This window comes from Crocuta crocuta, unplaced genomic scaffold, assembly GCF_008692635.1.
Source record: "Crocuta crocuta isolate KB4526 unplaced genomic scaffold, BGI_CrCroc_1.0 scaffold217, whole genome shotgun sequence".
Lineage (NCBI taxonomy): Eukaryota > Metazoa > Chordata > Mammalia > Carnivora > Hyaenidae > Crocuta > Crocuta crocuta.
In genome coordinates, this window is record NW_027532208.1 from 1,004,610 (window position 1) to 1,030,067 (window position 25,458).

The 25,458-nt window shown below is 56.2% G+C and overlaps 1 protein-coding gene across 1 annotated transcript in view; it reads left to right on the top strand.

Moving 5' to 3' along the window:
• CUX1 (cut like homeobox 1) overlaps window positions 1–25,458 on the top strand; it is a 355,101-nt gene that overhangs the window by 274,169 nt on the left and 55,474 nt on the right. Inside the window, exons 12-14 of the mRNA XM_077777955.1 lie at window positions 4,469–4,527; window positions 7,187–7,235; window positions 8,027–8,123. Of these exons, the coding sequence (XP_077634081.1) occupies window positions 4,469–4,527; window positions 7,187–7,235; window positions 8,027–8,123 (205 nt within the window). The remainder of the gene's footprint in view (window positions 1–4,468; window positions 4,528–7,186; window positions 7,236–8,026; window positions 8,124–25,458) is intronic.

The following is a 25,458-nucleotide window of genomic DNA, read 5'->3' on the forward strand; positions in this document are numbered from 1 at the left end:
TACTTCCCACTGAGGGGGAGGGGGGTGGGCAGGTGTATTAGAATCACCTGGTGGGGGGGGGCTGTCTCCAGACCACACGCCTCCCCAACTCTGTCCCCCTTGCCCCTATCTCCTGCAAGGTCCTGTTGAGCCACCGTGGAGCCCGCCTTGTCCCTTGGGGGTTGGGCCGGGGTAAAAAAAAGTAATAACTACTTCTGTAGCCTCACTCGGTGCCTCTGATCCTGGACACGGCCTCACTGGCAGCAGGTTCGCTCTGCACTGAGGCCGCCTTCCGTCCCGTTTCAGGGAGCATCTTCTCAGCGTCTCGGGCTCACCACACAAGCAGGTGTAATGATGATCCGGTCTTACCAAGGAGGTCACTGAGGTTAGGAGAGGCCCGTGCCCACGCCTGCCTGCCAGCAGGAGTGACCTAGCCTGGACGGCACAGGCGAGCCCGAACCCGAGCTCCCCATGCCTTGTCCTGGCTGGATCTTGAAGACCGTGGGAGCGCAGATTCAGGGAGAGGAAAGAAGGAGGCTCCATGGCGGTGGGGGCCAGGGGGGAGATGGCCTTGGCCCAGGAAGCAGAGGCGATCTACGCAGCCATGGCGGTGAGGCCCCAGGGGAGATCACGCTGGGCTCAGTCTCCCAAACACTGGGGGGCTCTGTGCTAGCGGCCTCGAGAGCCATGTGAGGGTTGAGGGGGGAACTGGGGACCACAAGTGGGCCCCTCCAGAAGGCTGGGCCCGTTTCTGGAAATGCTTTCAGGAGCCGAGGGCTTGCGGGAACCTATAGCGAGTCCTCTTGGCAAGGCACCCATGCCCGGTCACCTGCAGGCCGCCCCCGGCTCGCGGCATGCCTAGTGGCCCATGATGGTCAGTGTCCCAGTGGCCTGAGCCTGGAGCCTGGACCCTCCTGGTCTGTGGCGCCGCCATTCCATGAGGAGTTGGCTGCCTGGGTCACCCCTGGACCACGGCTCATGGAAACCAGAAGTGATGGGAGCGAGCCCTCCAGTGTAACTGTCACTGCCCCTCCATGGCCCGACCCTGTGCACACTGGGGCCCCTGGGCTTCCCCCCACTCCGCCACCCCCAGCATCCGTAGGCCTCGAATTTGCATACCTGCGACCTCTCCCCAAGGAACCGCAGAGACCAAACGGGCTTCCCGTGCAGGTAGAAGCCTAAGCCTGGACCTCAGAGATGCCGTGTCTACCTGAGGGGCTGGGCCTCAGACACCCTCTCCCCCTGTCCCCACCATGGACTGGGAGCCTGGTCACATCTCCTCATTCGTGACTGGGAGCCCCCCAGCCCAGGGGTCCCCGTGAAGACAAGGGGTCACACCCCGATGCCCCTGGCCGGCGCTGCCGATCCTAAGAGAACACTGCTAAAAGTCTGGCTCTGACCATCTGGAGGGAAAGATGGAGGTGTCGGCACGCAGCAGCGCCATCACCTGACCAGCCTGCCATCTGCTTTGTGGCAAAGATATGTTACTGCCCTGACCCCTGTGGCGCCAGCCAGAAGAAAGTCCTTCCCAAGGGTTTCTGCAGCAGAGGCCCCTTCAGCTGGTGGCCCCAAAGCGTGGGGCGCCCACATCAGACACCGCATAAGACAGGTGTCTTTTATAAAGGTAGCATCTGCGTTTTACAGATGAAGAAACTGAGAAGTTCAGTGTCGTGTTCAAGGTCACCCCGCAACAAAGTGGCAGAGCCAGGCCTTGGCCCTCATCTGTCGGGCTCTGGGGCCCCAGCTTCCAGCGAGCGCCTGGCTTGGCCTCAGCAATGAGGCTTCTCAGTTCCTCCTGGGATTGCCAGCAGGTGCAGTGGCCTCTGTTCTAACTAGGTCTGATCGTAGAACCCGGTGATTTGTTTGCCCTCTGGGCAGGCAGCCACCTCTGCAGAAGTGACACCACAAGTAAATGAGATTGTGTTTGGGACACGGAACCGGCCCACCCTGAGGAGCACCAGCAAAATCTGGAAGGAGCCTTCCTCCACAGAGAACAGCAGACGGAGCACCTGTAGCCCTTTCCAGATTGAGAGTTTTGGAAACTAAACTTCACACGCATTCAGCAGGGAGCTCCTGGTCAGAAGCCCAAGCAGAGGACCCTTCATCTTCTGCCCCTTCACGCCACTATACGAGTGTGGCTCTGGGGACGTCACACACCCCAGAGGCCTTGGTGAAGATGGGCTTGAGGTGCTCACAGGTCGGGATGGGCTTTGTCAGGCAGCCCTGCCTGGCCCGCATCCAACCGTCTGCCCAGAGAAATGAACATCAGAGGTTTAGAGAAACGGTCTTGGGTTCTTCTTGATTAAGATGCCCCTGGGGAGATGACAGAAATTTCAGCAAAAGCTATTTCAGTTCTCAGCGAAAAATGTCACCTCCGACCAAGTTACAGGCCTCCAGTCCTAAAACCTTCTAATTAGGGCCTGTCACAGGTCTGCAAAGCTGTGCCTCCTGGGGGGCTGGGCTGTGATGACAGGCCCGCATCAAAGGCCCTGGGGCACCTCATCTACATCAGGACCTTGCCCTGTGCTCTTCTGCTCAGCCCTTTGAGGTCATTGCTGCCCTTCCCGTATTTCACAGATGAAACACTTATCACCGAGCCCCAAGGTGTCCGGCTTGTAAGTGACAGAACTGACTCCGGGTTCAGCGCTGCCTCGGGTTCTGAAGGGCTCCGTATTTTCTCCTCGCACTGTCCTCCGTCCTGTCTTTCTCATGATCCCTGAACACAACCAAACTTTGTGTGTCCCAAATCCAGCGCTCGTGAACTGCAATCTGAAAGGTGCTTTGCATCCCCGTGACTGCAAGCCATCTTTCCTTCAGGGGTGCTCCCTGCGCTCGATCATAGGGGAAGGAAGTAATCACTTCTTCCAGAGCTCCTTCAACCCCTCGTGTCAGAAGAGGAGTGGCTGCTACCCCCTGTTTGATGAGAATGAGAAACCATTACACAGCTGACAAGGGGTCATGAAAAAGGCACCAGGGCAGAACGGTTTTACACCACAGGGATACACAAGAAACTGCCAGCAAAGGCAACAGGAAAAGATGAGCGAAATGAGTTTAGTTTACGGAACGCCCGAATCCTTTAACAGCGGGCAGACTGAGGTGCAGGTTGAGTGTCAAGCCTGATGGGCCAGATGGGCGTCTCTTCCCCAAACTTTAGAACATTCTCTCTCAGCCGTCCTTAAACTGTGGCTGTGGTCATGGCCAGCCCACTCAGAACCCTGTAGATGGGAACGCGTTGTCGATTCGGGCCCTGGGATTTGCTCCCCCAGGCCTGGAAATCTGCTAAGTCGTCTGCCATCCCCTGCCCCAGCTGGGTCTGTCTTCCTTTTGCTCTGCAGGAGGTCAAGAGCAGACTAGGCCAAACACCCTCACAGCAGAGCGCATCCTCTGCTGACCACCCAGAGCTAAAGGCCCCCGCAGCAAGAAAGCCCTGCAGAGCTCTGTGCAAATCAATTACATCAACACCCCGTGAGCTTGCAGCCCTTAATGGGGCACGTCGGAGCATCACGGTGCCTGGGGAGTGGGCTGCCTCACCCTCCCACTGAAGGGCCTGTGAGGGCCCGCCCGTAGGATTCAGACAAAAAGACATCTCGATGGGTCTCCACTCTGAAAACACCCATGTCTGTGGGTGGGGGGTGGTGTCTGGGGGTGCAAATGCTTCTCTTCCCTGATGCCAGCACTCCACGACAGGGCCCATACCTCATGTTAGCAGGGTCCCCGCCAGAGGTGTTGGCACGTGACTGTCTGTGTCAGCCAGCCTAACATATTTCGGGAAAAGCCACGCGCTGACTTTAAATCGCTGAGAACGTCTCTCCATTCTGTTTGCCATTTCACGGTATTTCATACAAAATGGCCTTTTCCTTGTTCTGTTCTCCACTTACGTAAAGCCTTATCCCACTTCGGTTACGTGTTATGCGAATATGTGACCACGCCCGCATGTGTGCCAATTCGTACCCGTCCATGGCTACTCATACACACACGTGCCAGCCCAGAAGCCTGAGGGCCAACAGGCGACCCCACATGTCGTCACCATTCATTTCTACGGCCGGCCAGATGTTTTACAGGTGGCGATGGCTGTCCTGGTCCATACAGGCTCCCATAATAGAACACACCAACCTGGGCGGTGTAAGCCACAGACATTTTGTTCTCAGGGCTCTGGAGGCTGGAAATCCAGCATCAAGGCTCTGGCAAATTCCGTATCTGATGGGGGCCCCCCTCCTGGTTCGCAGACTGCCATCTGTCCCCACATACCTCGCGGGGCAAGGGAGCTCTGCGGGGTCTCTTTGATAAGGGTGCTCATCTCATTCACGGAGCTCCCCCCTCACGCCCCAGTCACCCCCCAAAGACCTCACCTCCTCACACCATCACCTGCGGGGTTAGGATGCGACACACGCATTTGGGGGGTTTGGTGGGGGACACAACCATTTGCCTCTTAGCAAAGTCCATCCACCTTGTTCAGACATGGCCACTAATAAACTTTTTCTGTTTGCAGCAACTGGAGGAAAAGCTTAAAGGACAGGCCGACTATGAGGAAGTAAAGAAAGAACTAAGGTAAGAGTGGAGACCCCCGCTTGGCCACCCGCAAGTCGGAGGTCCTTGCCCTGGGCCACCCAGAGCTGCAGCCGTTTGCACTTGGGCCTGTGCCCGAATTCTCTGGACTTTCCGTAAAACCCTGTGCGCTTACAATAGGCCAACATGCCCAGGATAAAGGGAGACGTTGCCTTTTGAGCAATTGTAAAACACGAGGCCACATTGCAGGGAGAAGTTCCCTGACCTGGAGCAGACAGTGCTTTCCCGGTGAAAGAGTACATGTGGCCTCTCCCCCNGATTCGACCCTTCGCCACATCACCCGGTGCCATCGTGATGCTGCATCCTTCACCCCATCGCCGTTTCCACCCCCCGCCCCCTGCAAGAGGCAACAGCTGAAAGCCTGTTCCCCTTCCTGTGCTAAGGCTGACATTCTCAGAAGTCCCCTCCTCATGCGGGCCTCCCTGCCTCGCCCTGCCGTGTCTCCCTCCCGTCCCTCCAGGCTGACCCTCCACCCGCACCTCGGATGGATCCCTTCCTGTCCCCCTGCTGTCCCCTCATCTCCTCTCTCTTTCGCTGACATTTTTAATTTCTCCTTTTAAAATAGGCCGACGCCCACTCGCCATGCTGTTCTTTGTATTCTTCACTGCATCCCCCGGGCTTGCTAAGATGCCCGCCCGCCCGCCGGAGGCCTCGTGGACCTCCTCCCCACCGGGTCTCCTGTCGCCTCCCTGGCGAGTCCCCTGCAGGTGGCTCCCCAGCCCCTTGCCCAGCAGTCTCACCCCCTCTAGCCGCAGGCAGCCCTGCAGCGCCCCCTTGGACGCCCCGTACACCTGCCGACACGTAGATCCAGCCTCTTCCAACCGTGGGGTGTATGTTTCTTATCGGCCCAGCCTTCTAGATCGGCCTGTCCTGTCCTCCCGTCCCCTCCTCCCTCTCTTCCTCCCACTCAAAAGGAAACCATGGGTGCCTTCTAGCGTTGAGTCCGAAAACTAATGGGAAGGCCTTCGCCCCAGCCTCCCCGCCCCGCCCCGCCACTGCAGCCTGGCCCTCATCCTCTCCCAGAACTGCACTCGCATTCCCGGTGGCCCTTTCTGTTGCATCTGCGCGTACCGAGGCCCTACGCCTGCATCTGAACGCCCCACTGGGATGGCTTTTCTGCTAAAATATGTTCCGGCCCTCCCACTTCCTGGTGACCCAAGTGCCCTCCCAGACACACACCCCGGGCTCCCTGCCCACCTTGGCGTTCCATAAAATACCTTCCAGGCCCTTCTTAGACACTGACTCTTCCCAAGACAGACCTGTCTCCAGCCCAGTGGGATTTCTGCTGCCAGGGGCACCCACCAGGTTTTCACGTTCACACACTCTTTGGATTTTTTGTCTTCTATGCATATGATGGCCAATGGCGTTCACACGGGTGAGGGGCAGAGTGGTCCCAGTCCTCCCGAGTGCCAGGCACCTAAGGGGCCATCGGTAAAGATTTGCTGAATAAATTGAAAGGACACTGGCATTTGGGGTATAAGCTTATAGACTCACTCCAGTCTTTTGTTACTTAAAGAAGATCTCAGACAAGAATATAGTTGCGCACATGAAGGCCATAAAAAAAGACAAGTTCCAGACTGCTCGTCACTTCTCTCCTGGCTGATGCAACGGGGCCCCGAGTTCTTACTATTTTCAATAGCTCACCATAAAATAAAATTATGAGGTTCCCTCCCCCCGCTCCACCCCTCCCCGCCAGCTGCTCTTTCGTTCCTGTTTTGTTAGTCTACGTGACAAGGGCCACTCTGTGAAGATATAACCACAGATAGACTAAGCCGTTGGCTCCTCACTGGCTGCCACGGTGGCTGTGGCAGAGACGGGTCTCCTGGGGTGCTGGCATTTTTACCCCATGCTCTCTTGGTGACACTTCCGTGGAGCTTCAGGAGGGCAGATGCCAAAGTCACGGCCGTAAGAATTCCGGGAGAGCGCAGGTAGCCCACTGCCTGGGACCACGGAGGTTCTCACTCGCCTCCCTGAGCTCCTGAGGTCATGTGGACTCGCAGAAAGGAAAGGGTGTCCCCTTGAAAGGAACACTGGAAATCGTGGTTCTGGGCACCTGAACTCAACTCTGCTGTGGGACTTGTTGAAACAGGCCTGGACAAAGTGATTTTAGTGATAAGGAGAACAAAGAAGAAATAGTCTTGCTCCACCACATGGCCAAGGGCTACGGAGCAGGTCTGTGGGCCAGCCTTTGGGCCATCCAACTTGGGACCTCGCTCTTTGACCATTTCCCTGGGCCCAGGTGCCAGGCACCCAGGGAGCGTCGGGCCCCGGGGTTGGGGGGAGGGGCAGGTAGGAGGGATAAGCTTTCTCTCTCTGGCTTCCTTCTTACGACTTTTCCATTCCCTGTAAGCTTGACAAATACATTCCACTTGCAACAATGTTATGTCTGTGTTCAACTTTAAAATTATACTCTGAACAGCCCTGGTGTGATTCCATATGGAATGATTTACATGCTGGGCAAGAAACTTTTGCGGGCCAACTGCTAGTTGAATAGCTCTTCTAGAGACGCTATCAGATTATAATGCTGCCAGGGAGGTGGCTAGGGCTGTCGGTTCCTCCATTCCTGGAGTGCAGTGATGACGGGTGTGGCGGCCGCCAAAGGCCCACGTGGAAAATGACCGCTCTGTCTTGCTCTCCACAGCATTCTGAAATCCATGGAGTTTGCGCCGTCTGAGGGAGCTGGGACACAGGTACACGGTCTCATTTGCTTCCAGTGTGGGAGAGGGTCAGCTCGCCGCGGCCGCTGTCCATCCCCAGGGCGAGGGTCTCGTGCTCAAAATTCCTACGAGACCTCCCACCGGCCGCTGACGAGCAATTTCTCAGGAACCTTAAGCAAGTTCAGGCACATTATCTTTAATGTAAAAAGGCGAGAAGAGTCCGTGTTTTCCAAACTGGTAGCTCTGTTCACATGACACTGTGATTTCACTTGGGCGGGCACTAAGAACAGGGCTAAAAACAGTTTTAGATTATGTCAGCGACCCACCCAAAATGGACTGGCTTTTATTATCTGCCGCCTCACATGGCAAAGGGACGGGGCAAGATGACAGCGGCACACTGTCTACCTGGTGGCCATGTAGACTTCGAGGCCCCAAGCGGAAGCCTGCTCCTGGTGCCCAAGCGGGGCTGGTAACCTCGGCAGTGACCTTCAGACAGGTCAGCGGCTCGGCAGCCAGTCCTGGTGCCAGATGAGGCACGGGTCTAGACGCCTTGAACGGGGCGGGGACAGGATAGAGTGTGATTAGACGCCCCACATGTGTAAAAGAAGGACAGCTCCAAGCGGAATGCATTCCTTTGGAGAGGAACTTGAGCAGTTCCCCTGTGGGCATGGCCTTTGCCAGTGGCAGGCAGATCACTGTAACAAGTCGGAGTCCCTGGAGAGCCGGTAGCTGGAGCCATCAGAGCAGGGGTTGCGGGGTCCTGGTGGCCCCGGGGCGTGGGAGGGTGGCCGGCCCCGCGGTGAGCCCTGCTCTGCCCCATCTAGGACGCATCCAAGCCCCTGGAGGTGCTGCTGCTCGAGAAGAACCGCTCACTGCAGTCCGAGAATGCCGCACTGCGCATCTCCAACAGCGACCTGAGCGGTAGGTTGACGGCGTCGCACGCCGAGCTCGGTCCCTTTCAGGGGTCGAGGAAGAGGAAGGTGAACTGTGAGTCTGGGGCCGATGCATGACGGGAACATCACCGGTTGATGCCAGCCTTGACTAATGAGTGCTTGGTCTCCTCCTGGTCCTTCTCACTGCTCCTCCCCTCCCCTCTGCCCCGCTTAAAGATGGTCGAGGCCAGATGTGTGGCCGCAGGGCGCCTGCGGAGGTCAGTTAGGGCCAGTGTTGCGGGACATTCAGGAGGGACACTCGGAGGATGTTGGCTTTTCTGGTCTTTTCCCAGTTGTGCGGCCTCTCTCTTGTTGGTGTTTCCGGGGCTGCTTCCAGAGGCCCGGCCAGCCTCAGTGGAGCTCTTCTTCCTTCGTCAGGTTTTCCTTGGGAGGACATCCCCATCCTTAGCCTTTCTTTGCTCGTCCCAAAATGGTGGCGTCACTGACTGCTTCTGGTTTTGGCAGCTGGTAAACCGTTTAACAGTGTCTCGGGCTCCGATGATATTTCGTTCTTAAAATGCGCGTGCCTTCGATCGAGCGGACTCGGTACAGTGCATTCGCCTCAGAGCAAGTGGTGTGAGAGAACCCTTTGGTCCCAAAATGTCAGTGTTTGCTGCTCCTCAGGCGGGGCCCTTCTGGTAGTAGCTCGAATGCTAGCGGCCCGATCCGAGGCCCCGCGACCTGTCGACTCTGTACTGTGTGTGGTACCGGCTCCTTGTCACTGTAGGACTTTAAATCGATGTCGAGGGGACTCTCCAGGCTGCAACGTACAAGAAAGGTGCAAACATAAAATGCATGTTGCCTGTTTCGGGGGGCCTCGTTTGGCTAACTTACAAATTCAATCGAAAAACAGACCAACACACCTCATTGGCCCTTGTAAAATCCGCACTTTTTGGTTGGTTTTTTTTTCCCTTTTGTGGGGCAAACTCTGCATCTTGGTCTTGGTTTTTTTTTTCCCTTTTGAATCCCCCATAATGCATTATGTTTGCCCTTCCTTGTAGGGTCAGCCAGGAGGAAAGGGAAAGACCAGCCTGAGAGTCAGCGCCCTGGATTGCCGGCCTCCCCTCCTCCTCAGTTGCCCCGCAACACGGGGGAGCAGGCCTCCAATACTAACGGTACCCACCAGTTCTCACCAACGGGGTTAACGCAAGACTTTTTCAGCTCATCCCTGGCAAGCCCCAGCCTGCCCCTGGCTTCTACGGGAAAATTTGCACTAAACTCTCTCCTCCAGCGACAGCTAATGCAGTCCTTCTACTCCAAGGCCATGCAGGAAGCAGGAAGCACAAGCGTGATTTTTTCAACAGGTCCATACAGCACAAACTCCATATCTTCCCAAAGTCCGTTACAGCAGAGCCCAGATGTAAATGGCATGGCCCCATCCCCCAGCCAGTCTGAAAGTGCTGGGAGCGTCTCTGAGGGCGAGGAGATAGACACTGCAGAAATCGCCCGGCAGGTGAAGGAACAGTTGATCAAGCACAATATTGGACAGCGCATTTTCGGACATTACGTCTTGGGACTGTCTCAAGGGTCCGTGAGCGAGATTCTGGCCCGACCCAAGCCGTGGAATAAACTGACCGTTCGCGGCAAGGAGCCCTTCCACAAGATGAAGCAGTTCCTCTCGGATGAGCAGAACATCCTGGCACTCCGCAGCATCCAAGGCAGACAAAGAGGTGAGACACTCGCGGGGCTGGGCGCCAGCGGGTGCGCGCGGCACGGAGCTTTGTGCGCGTGCGCCGAAACACCCATGCCTCACGTCAAGTCGGATTCCGTTCGGTGCTACCATTTCTGGGGGCCGGGGATCGGCCGACCGATCTGGGGGGCCGGGCGTCTGACACTCGCCCAGCCCCTCGCACGTAGTAAACTCAGAACCAAAGTGCCACGTAGCAGATCGCGCGGAATGACATCCAGTACAATGCCCCGATGTGTGTCGCGCCCAGCGGTCCGAGTGGCAGTGGGCGCCGGCCTCGCGTGGGAGGAGCCCTCGGGTAGCGCCCAGCCCCAGAGCAGCCACCGGTGGGGAGAGCGTAGCAGCCACGCGCCCTCTCCTTGTCCCACACGCATAGGGCGCGTGTCCTGTGGCCAGCTCTCCCCCCTACCCCCACCATGACTTTCTGCCAGCCATTCCCTTAGCCCTGCGAGCCCAACACACCTGCCTCGAGTAAGACCCGGGAAAGTTCTGTGAAAACACCCTTCCTCCCCCACCCTACACAAAATGACGAAAGTCACTCACACCCCCGATGGAAAGAATCCCCGTCCCTCTTGAAGGCTGGGATCCTTCCATTCCACCAGCAGTGGTAGAAAAGGGTAATCTTACCAGACACACTGGAGACACAGCACACAGGGGAGGGAGATGTTTCCCACAGCGTCGACTTGCACAAAGCACGTCGAGCTTTCTGTGGCCGTGTTAGCTGAAATTGACTGTCTTTGGATGATTAATGTGCACTTCGTTCCGGGGGCTGGCGGGCGATGCGCTTGGCGGCAGGCAGTGCTCCCTCCCTTTGGCCCTTGTGGCTTCGGTGCTGCGGGCCAGTCCTTAGGTCTGTCTGATCTTCCACAGCAGAGCCATGGCCTCTGCGGGCCAGCTGGCCAGGGAGAGGCCTCTCCGAAGTCTCTAGTAACTCCCGAGGCGTACAGGAAGCCCTGAGCCCTCTCTGTAGTGACAGGCGGCTCAGATGCCATGTCACACAGCCCATATAGTCAACACCACCGTCCCCCTGATTGTTTTGTTCTTACCACACTTGTTTTTCAACAGAGAATCCAGGCCAGAGCCTGAACAGACTATTTCAGGAAGTACCGAAACGAAGAAATGGGTCTGAAGGTATGTCGCAGGCAGGTGTTTTTCTTTGCAGTTAGTAAAACCTAGGAAGCAGCATGTCCTTAGCTGTGCATTTGGGTTAAAACTGCAGTGTGATTCTGGCCTGGAACCTGATGGAAAAACAGCTAGTAAGTATAAAACAAAGCACGGGCACAAGTACGCACGGCCCCTTCCTCCTGAGCTGCCTGCACTCTACCGGGTGCGCAAGAGGTGAGGCGGGGAAGAACCACTAAGAATCAGTCCTCCCCACCCCCCCCCAGACCAGACCAGCCCCCCCTCCATTCCCCGTCAGGTGCAAATTACGCCTTTCCCCATTTTCTCAGAGGCAGCCAAGAGCTAAGGATTGTTGCTCTGAGAAAAATCAGGTGCCCGAGGCAATAAGATACTGCTGCTTCCTTGTCCTTCCTTCTAACTCTGAAATACGTTAACAGTGCTACGGAGTGGACAGATTCCGAATGTCATTATCGGGTCTCCTCTGGGCCCTGGCGAGCCAGTGGCCACTGTGCTCCTTGGTGCTGCATATTCACGGGGGCCGCGCCCCAGCGGTGTGCTTGTCTTGCAGTGGTTTGGCGCGGAGGTTCCTTAATTAGTAAGAAGTGGAGAATGAAAATCCGCGGAAGGCTTCCAGAAAGAACTGGGGCCAGCCCTTCGCCCTCTACCCCCGCCCCCGCCCCTGCCCCCGGGCCACAGTAGCCTCAGTGCATCTTTGCGCCTGGCTACTCGGCAGAGCTTCACCAAGTGACCCGGAGTCAGAATTCTTGCCCTGGAGGGAATCCCTGCAGGCTTCCGCCCTCGTTGATAAATTTCTAAGACGCGGCGCGGGGATAATAGAGCCGAAACGTTATGCCGAAATGTTAAATTTCATCCCGTCCACCTTGTACGTGCAAATGACCAATGAGAGATCAGCCCTTCTCCCTCCTTTGCCATCTCTGCTACTTTGGGATCCTGGCGGCAGACAGACGCACAGAACCTCGAGCATAGTCTCAGGCCAAAACAGTCGTTGAGGCTGCGTCTAAATGGCCCGCGGGCACCACTACCTTTTAATCCCTCATCTATTTTTGCGCTGGATTAAGCGATGTGCTCTCCCTGGCCCCAGCCCGCGGGTGCTGTCCAGTTTGGGTAAATGTGAGAGCTCGTCCCGCTGGCCAGATAACACCAGGGAGATGGAGCAGGGGCCCTCCCTGCGCGGGGCCGGGTACCTGTTGTGAAGTTGCACACACATCAGATACGGGTGAAGGGGAGGCCACGCCTGCCTCGGTCACCATCACCGGCCTCAACTCGGGAGCTATTGATCAGAATGACATCTTCGTGCAGCACTGATTTTGTTTTTGCTTCTGTCCTGTGCATGGGCTTGATGTCATTGGTGTGGCTTCTCCCTGCAGGTAACATCACGACCCGGATCCGAGCCTCCGAGACCGGGTCCGATGAAGCAATCAAGTCCATCCTGGAACAAGCCAAAAGGGAGCTGCAGGTGCAAAAAACCGGTATGGATGCCACTTCTTTGACCACTGCCTTCCAAACTCCAGAGAACTGTCCTAAGGGTTCTGGTTAGCAGTGATTAACCTTTAAAGAAAAAAAGAAAAAGCCAAAGAATGCGTGTTTGCAGGCATTTGGGGCAAGTGCAGAGGGGAACAGGTCTGTGTGATCCAAAAGTTGCCAATAGCGACCGTTCTTTTCATAATGTCATTCCCAGCACTGACTCAAGAATGTACTCTCTGCCTAGACTCGCCTTAACTTACTACAAACAAGCGAACAAGTAGTTGGTATCATGTTTCCTCTTTTTTTTTTTAATTTAAAAAAATTTTTTTAACATTTATTAATTTTTGAGAGAGAGAGAGTGTGTGTGAGTGGGGGAGGGGCAGAGAGAGAAGGAGACACAGAATCCAAGGCAGGTTCCAGGCTCTGAGCTGTCAGCACAGAGCCCAACGCAGGGCTCAAACCCACGAGCAGTGAGATCATGACTTGAGCTGAAGTCGGACGCCCAACCGACTGAGCCACCCAGGCGCCCCTAAATTTCCTCTTTTCAAAGCCATTCAGGCGTTGTTATTGGGATATGTACTTGACTAAACACTGAAAAAGAATGGTCAAAAGATGAATCCTAAGCTGCTTCATGGAGTGAGCACGGCTCAGGAGGGGCGCAAATTTGTAGGGGTGGGTGTCCCGCAAGGTCGGCCTCGGGAGGTGGCCGTCGGAGCTCCCCAAAAGCTGCTCCCCAAAAGCTGCTCCCCAAAAGCTGCCGTGTCTGCCAGGAGGGAGCTCGTACGCCCCGGCCGTTCCCCGGCTGAGCTGGAATCGAGAGGCACACGATGCTATAGAGTCAGCTCAGACCTTCGGCCGGAGAGCAGACCGAGTGCCAGAGTTCTCTTGCTCTGGGGTTTGACGTATGGACACAGGCCATCCCCGCGGAGGCCCTGCTCATCAGAGCCCCTGCACCATGGACCTGGCCATGGTGGCTGAGGGCGGGCCGCCCCCAGTCCCTCCCCTGACCGCTGGGCCTTCTCCCAGGCCACCCCACTCCCACACGACATTTTGAAAGGTGAGCTCAGAGCTCCCTTCTGGGAACCGGAGCTGGGCTTGGCCTTTTTACTGCTCCCCTCCCCGCCCCCCATCCTATTCAAACCAAGTCCCCACCACGAAAGATGGATCTTGTTTTCCTGCTATTCTTGCTTCTCAAACTCAGGCTCCAAGGGAGGACGGTATGTCCAGATATCTGACATGGCAGGTGCTAGATGCAAACCCTGGTCTCTTTGGCTCTTGTCCCCGCACTTTCCCCTCTGCCTCCCTGCAGGAACCCCAGAGGTGGGGGAGACCGGCCTGTGAGGCCTCACACGTGACAGTAGGGGGACCTTCCCTTTGGTGCAGTTCTTACGTTCAAGACCAGAGTGGACGTTTAAGCCAGCCCTCGTCCCGGTGGCCAAGCAGCCAAAAAGTGTGGCCGGGCCCCCTCTGCAGGGGGAAATAGCCCCGAACTGAGGGCAGAAAGGTCCACTTGGCAGGGCGGTTCCAGCTGTGCCCCGTCCTCTTCCGCGAGCCGCTGTCGTGCCCACCGCACCAGGTCGTGTGCTGGAGGAGAGGGGACTCCTGTCACCCAGTGAAAGCGTGTCCTCAAGAGGCCTTAGAGGTCATCCCTGGGATTTGAAGCATTTTTTGGCCCCATTTAACGTGGGTAAAGAGCCGGCTTACTTATGGGATTCCTTCCCCCAGGAGTGAAGGTGTCTTGGGGGCGTTCAGCTCTGCATTCTCAGCCAGGACCTGGCTGCATGGCCACCTGGGAGGCGGTCAGACACGCGGTGCGCCGGCCCCTGGGTGGCTCAGCCGGTTAAGTGTCCGACCCTTGGTTTCAGCTCAGGTCATCATCTCACAGTTCATGAGTTTGAGCCCCACTTTGGGCTCTGTGCTGACAGTGCGGAGCCAGCTTGGGATTCTCCCTCTCTGCCTCTTCCCGCTCACTGTCTCTCTCGAAATAAATAAACTTAAAACGATTCTTTTTAAAAAATATTATTTTTAAATGCGGTACTGGCCCAGGCACGCACCTGCCTACTCAGTCAGCCCCTCCGGGGCTGGGGCCTGGGCATGTGTGTTTTCACTAGCCCAGAGGGCGGTACTGGGGCACAGCCCCCATCAGGAGCCCTTGATCTAGCCCATTACCCGCCCCAAGCTTGCAGATGGCAATCCTGAGGCCTAGTGGTGCCCTGTGAGTCCCCAAAGGTCGCAGCCCCGGGATTCTGGGCCAGGGCCTACCTGCTGTCCCCCCACCATCATGGGGCTCTCTGCTGCCACACCACAGTCCCCTGTCCAGAGGAAAATAAGTGTGAGCCAACCCAAACACGGTCACCTGTCAGAGACGCTGGTCTCCCGCCGCAGCTGTTAACAGAAATTTTGTTTCTGAAGTTTGACAAAACCATTACAATTTTGGAATTTAGCGCACAGGAATATTAATTACAAATCATCAAGGATAAAAAAGCCATCAGGGATGACGGCTCGTCCCCGGTGTATGCCCACTCCCCGCGCCCATCACACCCCAGGATAATGAACCCTTTCAGATGGTGCGGAATGGAGGCCAGCAGGTCTCCCAAGCGGTGATGTTAGCCTGTTTGTCCCTGCCCAGGCGGGACGCACACGTGGGTTGCCGACGGAGGGAATGTCTGCAGAGCAGAGCCACTCGGTTCTCCCAGATGGTCCGTGTGTTGTGGGAGGGTCAGGTTAGAAGGAAGCGGAGGGAAAGCACCACGTTCCCGACCGCAGGGGCCAGTCCCGCCACCGTCTCACCTCCGTGTTTGCTCCATGCAGCAGAGCCAGCCCAGCCTTCCTCCACGTCCGGCAGCGGGAGCTCGGACGACGCCATCCGCTCCATCCTGCAGCAGGCCCGCCGCGAGATGGAGGCCCAGCAGGCCGCCCTCGACCCCGCCTTAAAGCCAGCGCCGTTGTCCCAGGCCGACATCGCCATCCTGACCCCCAAGCTGATACCCTCCTCACCCATGTCGTCCGTGTCCAGCTACCCTCCGCTCGCCCTCTCCCTGAAGAAGCCCCCCTCCGCCCCCGACGCCAGCACCTCCGCTCTGCCCAACCCCCCGGCCCTCAAAAAGGAGTCCCAAGACGCGCCCGGGCTGGACCTCCAGGGAGCAGCCGAGCCTGCCCAGGGCGTTCTGAGGCATGTGAAGAACGAGCTGGGCCGCGGCGGTGTGTGGAAGGACCACTGGTGGAGCACCGTGCAGCCCGAGAGGAAGAGCGCCGCTCCTCCCGAGGACACCAAGCTGGAAGAGGCCGGCGGCGCGAAGGAGAAGGGCGGGGGCAGCCAGCCGCGGGCAGAGCGCGGCCAGCTCCAGGGACCCTCGTCGTCGGAGTACTGGAAGGAGTGGCCCAGCGCCGAGTCGCCATACTCGCAGAGCTCGGAGCTGAGCCTGACCGGAGCCAGCCGCANCCAAGCCCGCCAAGCCCTCAGTTCCCCCGCTGACGCCGGAGCAGTACGAGATCTACATGTACCAGGAGGTGGACACTATCGAGCTCACCCGGCAGGTGAAAGAGAAGCTGGCCAAGAATGGCATCTGCCAAAGGATCTTCGGGGAGAAGGTAAGGAGTTGGATTCGGGGGCCTGGGTTTGCCCATCTCTTTTCTCTACTGGAACTTAGCATCTATGTGGAGTTCATGGCCATCACCCATCTAGTGAGGCACAGGGCGGAAAGGTTTATCCACTGCCAGACTTCCGGAGAGGCTGGCCAATGAATGTTCCATTGCTTTCCCTGTCTGGGGCGAGACTCCAGGCTTGGCCGTGTCACCCACCCTGCTCCTTTAGGCTCCCAGTGACATGTGAGGGGGCAGACAGTCACCATTTGACAGATGAGGAAAGTGAGGCTCAGGAAAGTTCACTACAGGCCCCCAGCCAGCCAGTGCCTGAGTTCAAGTCCTGCCTCTCTGCCAAGTGTGGCCCAGATGCATCTCCTCAGGCTTTTTTGGCCAAAATAGATCTGACTGCATAGAGAGATGACCAGTGTGTAGAGAAGGAAGATGTGAGTGACAGGAAAAGCACACGTCATGTGATAGGCATAATCGTACCTGTCTTCCAATTCAGAAGCTTTACCTGTCTGGCCAGGTAAAGCCACCTGCCAAGAATCCACAGCCAGAGGTGGCCCCAGGCACAACTGCCATGCCCACAACTGGCCCTCAAAGCTGCTTCCAGACCGTTTCTCTTCAAGGCCCTTCCTGGTAACAGATTCTCGATAATGGGGATTTACCAGGCTTGTAAAATAGAAGATAAACATTATACCCTAACATTGTTTCACATCAAGTCATTACGGAGCATGAGGAGAAGCACTCCGCTCCCCTGAAAGGCAGCCTCCTCGAGGGTTACATGGCAGGGTCGGCAGTGGCCTCTGAGGAACCCCCATGCGGGATCTCCTTGCCCGCACCATCCCGCCTTCCGCTCAGCATCTGCAACGGCCCAAGCTGTGGATCCGTACAGGATCTGACGGTGATCCTTTTGTCCTGATTGTACAAAAGGTGATGGGGCGGATAGAAGTGAGCAGGAGAATTTAAAGTCCCTTGAAATTTCTAGTTCAGTGTTGTAAAAATATCATTTGAGAACATTTAAATAGACATTTGTGCTCATGCCTTAAATTTAGCAGAGACTTAATAGCGTTGAACTTGTTTGGCCCGTGAGTGCAGTTTATTCTGGAACTTGAGAACTTTTCAAAAGAGTGATCGAACACAGCCCCTAAATATCTCTGGGCTGCATCTGTGTCCTGTGGGGGGTGTTTGTGCCCATACATATGTATGGCCATATGCGAGCGTTAAGAAAACTCGGGCATGTACGTGCAATTTGTCGGTTGTCTGCAGTGAGTTTCACTCCCAGGCTGGCGCCCCCGTCGCCGCCGGCTCACCTCTGGGCCCCCAGTGCTGAGCAGGAGGCGGTCAGAGAGAGCAGAGCTCACTCGGCGCCAGCCTGGCCCAGCGCCACAAGGAAGACCGGCCTTCCACACCCCACCAACCCCCCAGCTCCGGCCACTTAATGGGGCCCTTGGCCCCAGCACTCGGCCTTTCCTGGCACCACCAGAGGATGATGCCCCTGAGGCCTTGGCGGGATGAAGGCCCTGGGCGAGATCCCCTCTCCTCCCCCTCCCAGCCCCCCTCTCCCTGGGAGCAGAAAGCCATGACTGTAAATAGGGCTCCCCAAGCCAGGCCCCAGCCTACCGGGGCCCGTGAGAAGCTTATTTGCCAACCCCAGGCCCCTTTCCACTGACCCACAGGCACCCCCGCCTCCAGGAAGCCACCCCGGGGTCCACAGCTTCCCGTGGGACCTGGAAAGCGCTCACTGGGTGTCGTCCGTCCCGCCTCTCCACAGGCCGTGTGGGCATCTCTGAAGCGTTTGGTGGCCTCACGCTCAGTCCCGGACACTGATGCATGTCTGTGGTTGCCCCTCCAGGTACTGGGCCTGTCCCAGGGCAGTGTCAGTGACATGCTGTCACGGCCGAAGCCTTGGAGCAAGCTCACCCAGAAAGGCCGCGAACCCTTCATCCGGATGCAGCTCTGGCTGAACGGCGAGCTGGGCCAGGGTGTCCTGCCCGTGCAAGGGCAGCAGCAAGGACCAGGTACGGGCAGCCCCTCCCTGGGCTCCTGCAGGAAGGGGGAGGGGACATGCGCAGGGGGAGGCCACCAGCCGCGCCTGGGGGCACCTTCCTCCACAACCTGTTGCCGTGGGGCTGACTTTAGTTTTTCAGAGACAGAAAGCTGTGCCTAGCTAATTTTATAAGCAGCAGAAAATGAGTTACTAATTAAGAAAATGCTGTTTATACATAAATATAGGTAAAAGTCAAGTAGCTAAATCAGGGAATCGGGGAAGGAAACCAGCCAAAGATGCAGGTGAAGGACACGATGAGCTCCAGCTCTTGCCTGCGTGGACCCCGAGTTCTGGCCCCCCTGTAAGAAGGGGCCTTTGGGGCCCTTAAGCTGTCCACGCTCTGCTGCACTCAGTGCATTAGGAAGCTTTAAACCCCTGGGGTTTGTGTCCCCATTTAATTGTAACCCTTTGTCTTATTCAGTCCTCCATTCCATGACGTCACTGCAGGATCCCCAGCAGCAGGGCTGTGTGAGCTCAGGTAAGCAGCGATTTCTGTTGTTTTATATGAAATACTTCCCTCCCCGATGCCCCTCCCCCCCGTCCTCTGGTCTGAGCGGGGGGGTCTCCGGGGACCCCTGGTTCTGGATCTGGTGAGCAAAAAACAGCGTATCAGGCTGGGATGCTAGGGTCCCTGTGGTCCCGGTTTCTAATGGACACGGGGAGAGTCGGCAGCTGCGTGAGGGTCTCCTCCGGCCTTGCTCGCCACCAAATTCTTTCATCGGCCTGTGGCATCTAGGTGCCCAGGACCGGGGCTGGGGTCCAAGTCAGACAGATCCTGTACTCTCGGGGGCTTCCATCAAACAGGAGGGGATGGGGACCTCTCCCAGCAGGGTCATGACGGGGAGAAGCTGAGTCCCTCCAGAAGACCTTGGGGCCACCTGCAAGCAGGAAGGAATGGGAAGAAGGAAGCCACTAGGGCTGTGAGTAGGAATCCAGCCCGGAGGCAGGTGATGGAGGGCCTGCTATGCAGGTGGCCAAGACGCTTGTCGGCCTGTGGTTGGCATGTGGCGCCCCCAGGTCTTTGAGCCGGCGTTTCTGTCCCACGGACCCCTTGCGGTGGCACCGCGTTCCTGGCTGTCCTCGGGTGTCCACCCTGCGCCCCTCAAGCTCAGCGCGTTGCTTACCTGGCTTCCGGAACAGCTCGCATCTTGAGCTGCTCCTCTGTTCCCTTTTCTTTTTCTAAACACGTGAATTAGTCTCTATATCCCATTGATTCATTGAAAACTCAGAGCTCAGGGAGGAGCGCCAAGCCCGCCAGCCGGCTGCAGGTTTTACGAGGGGAAATGTGTGCAGTGTGGGGAACAGCTGGGTGCCAGCACCCCGCAAGATGCCGAGCCCACACACAGATGCAGCCCGAGTGGGTGTCGGCCGCAGTGGGCACAGTCGAGTTTGCATTTTGGGTGCTCCTCTTGATCTTGTCCAAAACGGGGGGCGGAAGGCAGTATCTTACCCGAGTCGTTGGTCTTCTTGGCCAAACCTCTGAATGGAGCACTTGGTCCGGCTGAAGAGGAACCACGCATACTTCCCCCTCCTGTCTGGGCGCGTCACCTTCAGTAGCGAGTCCCGGAGAACTTAACACAGCACTGGCTCGCATTCTAGATGTATCAGGGCAAATAACGCACGGGCTTTTTTGTGCCAGAGTTTAGTAGACATTTGCGTGGAAAATTAGCCTCACCTCTTGCTTGCCCCGACGGAAAGTTGGCCTCTCCTTAAGAGTATTCGTTGCCCCAACAGAGTCAGGACTACACTTGACAGATCGTGACAAATGTATTTTAGATCAAAATCAGGTGTTCCTGGGGCGCCTGGGTGGCTCAGTCAGTTAAGCGTCCGACTTCAGCTCAGGTCATGATCTCGTAGTTTGTGAGTTTGAGCCCCACGTCGGGCTCTGTGCTGACAGCTCAGAGCCCGGAGCCTGCTTCAGATTCTGTGTCTCCCTCTCATTCTCTGCCCTTCCCTTGCTCATGCTCTGTCTCTCTCTGTTTCTCAAAAATAAACATTTTAAAAAATGTAAAAAAAAAAAAAAATCACCTGTTGCTAAATAAAACAGGAAATCTCTTGCAGTTCCTAGTCAGTTATGATCGATGCCAGAATCTTCTCTGGGTGCAAACGCTTGCTTGAAGAATGGCCTCCCGCTCTTTATTGTCTAGCAGGTATTTGCTGTTGTGCTTGGAATGTCCGTTGTCACATTTCCAGCATAGGGAAACCACACTGGGCCCTTCGGGGGGGACTTAAGTGGTATCTGTATAACAAGATATATTATGAATTCATATATATTTATGAAATAAGGCGACATGTAGGACTCTTGGAGAGTCTACAGATTGGTGGAGGCAGGGAGCCTCTGGGTCAAAGTGAGCACCGAGGAACTTTCCAGCGGTTTCTGGAAAGACGTGGCAGGCGGGCCTCTCCCTGCGTCATCCCGGCAAGACGGGGACAGACTGCAGACTGCTCACCTCGCACCCGTTGTCCGTCAGCAACCTGGAAGTCGCCAGTAGAAACACTGATTATGGGGATTGTGGGGGAGAAGATGGAAAAATATTTCTTACATTCTAGGAAAATACAAATTTTTTAACACAACGGTAGCGAAACAAAACCCTTTCTCTGGATCAGCAAAGATGAAAAAAAGTGCCTATCAAAGTGAAAAGAAATCATGGCGGCCAGATCGTGGGTGGTAGTTTTCCTTGTGTGCAACTCCTTGACTACCGGTGTGTCCTCCTCTCGAGAGTGTTTCTGAAAATCAAAGTAGCGGAGCTTTTCAGTTTGTGGGATTTTGATTCGAAAAAGAAGTATTTTATAATGATGAGTATCACTGTATCATTGGGACGATGCCCAGAGGGGCTCCAGAATCTTCCTCAACAAGAGTAGAAAGCGAGCATCTCCGAGGAACCTGCCGTGAAGCCGTGCTGTCCCAGAGGCACGTTCACAAAGCCTCCGGTGCTGGGATTTCCCCGGGATTCTGGTTATCTCTTCCCACTGTGGCTACCATGGAATCCTGCCCGGAGGCCCCCGGACCCAGAAAGGTGCTGTCCTTGGCAATGGCCCCAGGAGGCCCGTGCCGGAGGTTGCTCAGCGTGGTAGAAGCAGACGGCTACAGGGAGGTCATTCCAAGCCTCGGTTGGCCAGTTCCTGGATATAGGGGAGACATGCTCCGCGTCTGAGCGGCCAGGCTCCCGAGCTGGCCTGGCGGCGAGAGTGGCCCCCCAGGTGTGCAAGAGCCTTGGGAGACCGGCCTTCCGTCCCCGGCCCTGCAGTGAGCGCCCACGGTCTCCTGGCAGAGAACGAGCGGGCTCAGCGCAGGGCTCTGTGCTCAGTTACCATGGCGATAAGATGCCCGGGAGTGGAGTGGCGTCACTCATCTGAACAGCAAACTGCTGACACAGGAGTCTGTGTGCCTCGCTAGAGGACCCCCGTCTGCCTCTTTGTGCAGGGCGCTGCCGCCCCTCGGGTCTCTGTTTTCCGGAACGATCTGCGTGGCAGGCTCGCTGATGAGCTTCACGAGGGGAAAGAGAGACCGAACTTTTAATTACAGCGCCACTTCCTCTCCCTGAACGGAGCCATTCCTGAAATGTCCCTTTCATGATCTGAGCGGCAGGGTGACGGCCTCGGGCGTTCAGGAGGGTTGACGCCGTTTCCCGCTGGAGACCTGTGCTTTTTCTTAGACGCTGTGGGCGCCTCAATGAAGAGTTCGGGGGGCAGAGGGTTCCGTGTCGATCACATGAGTTAACTTCCAAGAAAAAAACGGGTTTTGAAGGCCCGAACTTCAGATCAGGTACTCGTTGATTGGTTCCCAGCCAGTCTGGTTCTCTACAAACACTTCTAAGTTGGTTGATTTCAGAGTTCCCAGGGCCTTGGGGATGCGAATCAGTAGTTCTGTACAGGGTCATCTTTGATCTAATACGGTGAACACATTTGAAGACAGTCCCTTGGAGACTGGTCCCCTGCTTCTTCCCCTTGTCTGTCTTCCACCCCAGGTATCCTGCATCAGCCGACCTCATACATGATGGATCGAGGCGCTACCGAAGGAGGGAGGGGCCCCGTAAGGGGTGTCCTCCCCCCTCTCCTCTGCGGCCCGTGAGCAGATAGGGAGATAGGGACATAGATCAGTAGGCAGATTCAATCTAGTAAACCACTGGATTTTTTTTTCCCCATTTTTGTTCCCTATAGCTCATTTTACATTCACAGTTCCTTAGTGTGATTAATCTCTTTGCCCCAAGGGAAGGAAGGAGACAAGAGACAGTCTAAAAGGGGGAGGGGGGAGAAAAGGGAAAGGAACAGATTTTCCCAGATGCCATGTTAGGCATTACATCACAAGCACTAGCAGCGAGCGGCACCTTGTAACTTTTGAACATGAGAGCATTTTGTTAGCGCGGTTAATAAGCTTCCACACCACCTTCAGGTGGATTGTTGCAAACCGCATTAGCCAGAGGATGCCCCAGTCTCCTTGGATTCGTTCTGCAACGTCCAGTTTTTTTCCCAGCATGTGAGTCAGGAGCTGTGGGTCCGGGTCCTCTGCACCCGTGGAGAATTCCATGGCTTCGCGTCGCTGTTGTCACTCAGCAGAGCGTCAGCTGCTTCGAGGAGACAGCTGCCACAGCGGTTTGAACGTGGGTGGCCTCACACACCCAGGAGAGATCCGTGGCCACAGCCCCTGGTTAGGGACGGGCCAACATTCCTGTGTGATACGCACAGTGGCTCCTGCTTGGTGCCCACGAGATGACCAGGGAAATCTGTCCGGGGTTTTAGCACTTTGAACTCCACTGTGGGATTCTCGGGCAGGCATTTAGATAGCTTGTTAATGGGGAACGCCAGAAAATTCCATGGCACTCGTCATTCTGTGCCTTAGACTTGATTTGATTTGATTTTTTTTCTTTCTCTTCTGTCGAAATACATCAGTGATAGTAACTGTCGGTTCTCTCTAAAAAGAATTTCTCTAAGCCCTGAAGAGATTTGTATATAACCAAACGATTTATGCCTGGCCACAGAGAGCAGATGGAAAACAAAAGAGAATTCTGGAAAGCCACCTGTGAACTTGAGAGTGCCCTTCCGTGAGGAGAGGAGCTGGCGGGGAGGGGGCTGCCGCCGATCCCTGGCTCAGCGCTCAGCCTTGTACACCCACCTATGGACGAGACGGGGTGATGCAGTAGCCGGGAGAACTCCATGCGCCCTGCGTTCCTTTCTTTCCTGGTTGTAACCTGCATTCAGGTGCTTGTGTTCTATCGAGAACGCCGTAATAAAGGAACGAGGTCAGAAAAGACAGGTTTCTCGATTCAGACACAGCCTGCCTCCCTGTTGTCGGCATATGTGGGCACGGGCCCCATGGTGCAGAGAGAGCCCTGCGGGGGAGCTGGGCCGTCTAGGGCAAAGGGGTCAGGGAGGAGAACGCTGCAGGTACAAGGTACATAGACCGGGAAGCACGTGGATGTGCAGAACCTTTGAAAAAGGTGAGAGGCCTCGAATGCAGAGCACTTTTTTTTTTTTTCCTTTTAAAATGACAGTAGGAGAGTAGGATACTGGGGGTGTTTTGTCTTTCCTGTGTGTGGTCTCCCCTCGGCTGTGCCGCCTGGAGGCTTTTGCAGTAAGAAGAAGCGTGTGGGGGCGCTTGGGGGGCTCAGTCGGTTAAGCATCCAACTCTTGGTTTTGTCTCAGATCATGATCTCAGCGTTCGTGAGTTCAAGCCCCACATCAAGTTCCGTGCTGTCAGCATGGAACCTGCTTGAGATTCTCTCTCTCCGTCTCTCTCTCTCCGCCCCTCACCCACTCACTTTCTCTGTCTCTCAAAATAAATAAAAAGAAGAGGAAAAGTGTGGAGGCGGGACAGAAGGGAGGCTCCGTGCCCTTTCAGGGGGACCTCAGTGACCTGCTCCCCCTCTAATGGTGATGTTGGGCCTGAGTGCAGACCTGCTGCCTCTCATAGCAACATGCTTCTTCTCACCCCCAACCCCCATGGTGGCTCTTTCTTGCGAGGAGATGGCCTGATGAGTGGCACAGCCCACCCGAGCCCTCACCCACCCCGTCCAGAAAGATCAGATAATGGAGGGGAGAAACTCCTCACCTCAGAGCTGAGCCGCTGGACCCCAGGGAGCCAGGTTCTAACGCAGAAAGAGCTTCCGCCCCAGACCGTGGGAGGGGCAGGTGAGGGGTTCCAGACGCAGTGAGAGGCGTCGCCTCTGGTATGCAGAGCACTGGAATGGCATCAGCAGTGGCTGGATTGCGCAGGCGGTGGGGGATGGGGGGGTGGACAGTTCAAGTAGAAATGGTCCAGGGCTACCAGGTGGGCCTGGGGGGCTCAAGGCATAGAGGGAGAGAATGTGGCATGAGCTGGTGGGCGATGATGGCCCAAAGGTCCTTTGGCCCCATATGGGGAAGGGCCTTGTTCAAACAGACGCTGAGCTGAGGAGGTCGTGAGCCTGAGGAGCACGTGCCCCAAAGCCACCCAGGCCTGAGACCCTCGGCTGAGGCAGGGCTTAGGGAGCTTCCCACCAGGACCTAGAAGGTTCTGTCCTCGCCTTGGGTACAGTGGAGGTCTCCCCTGTGCCTGCCAAGACTGTCTAGGAAACCGTGCTCCGTGCATTTCCTTCTAATTAATGTCTTTCAAAAATGGTCAGCTTTATCTCAGCTGAGCTTGGATGACAAGGGGTTTGGTCGTTCTAGAGCTGACCCTTCAAAGACCAATGAGATGCCGGCCGGGGCACAGCAAGTCCGAGAGTGGCCTCTGCGGGGGATCCCATCCCAGGCCACGCCGCAGAACAGTAGGGTGCCCTCTCTCGAGGCCCCTCGAAATGTGACCCGTTGGCACCTCCCCCTAGTGCCTGCGCACGCATGTGCTGCTTTGTGGGCTTCATCATGGGTGCTGGTCATGTGACCAGAAGCAATGTTAATGCGGGGGGGGGGGAGTGGAGGCCTGGCCCCGCCTGCCCTCGCCCGGAGCACACTGTACCTGCGGGCCCCATGTAGGGTTTGCTCTCAGGCAGCGGACGTCGGCCTCACCATTCCTGGGAAAGACTGCTCCCGCGTAAGTCAGCCCCCAAAGTCCGTGTTCCCAGAGTGGGGTTTGCCACCATGCCTCTCCAAGAAAGAAACAGAGAGAGGAGAGAGATTTGAGTAACTCAGGGTAAGAGATTTGACTTTTTTAAAAATTATGATTTGCAGGGTTTTCTTGAATAAACGAAGTGTACACTGTGATTATAAAATCCAAGATTCCAAAGGACTTACACCCCTTTTTAGAAAATAAGCTGATCTCTGTCAGTGAAACTTCGGCTCAGGTCGTGATCTCACAGTTCTTGAGTTTGGGCCCCTCGTCACACGCTCTGTTTCTCCCGTGCTCACACGCACTCTCTTTCAACAATAAGTAAAGATTTAATTAAAAAAACAATAATAGGGGGGTCTGGGTGGCTTAGT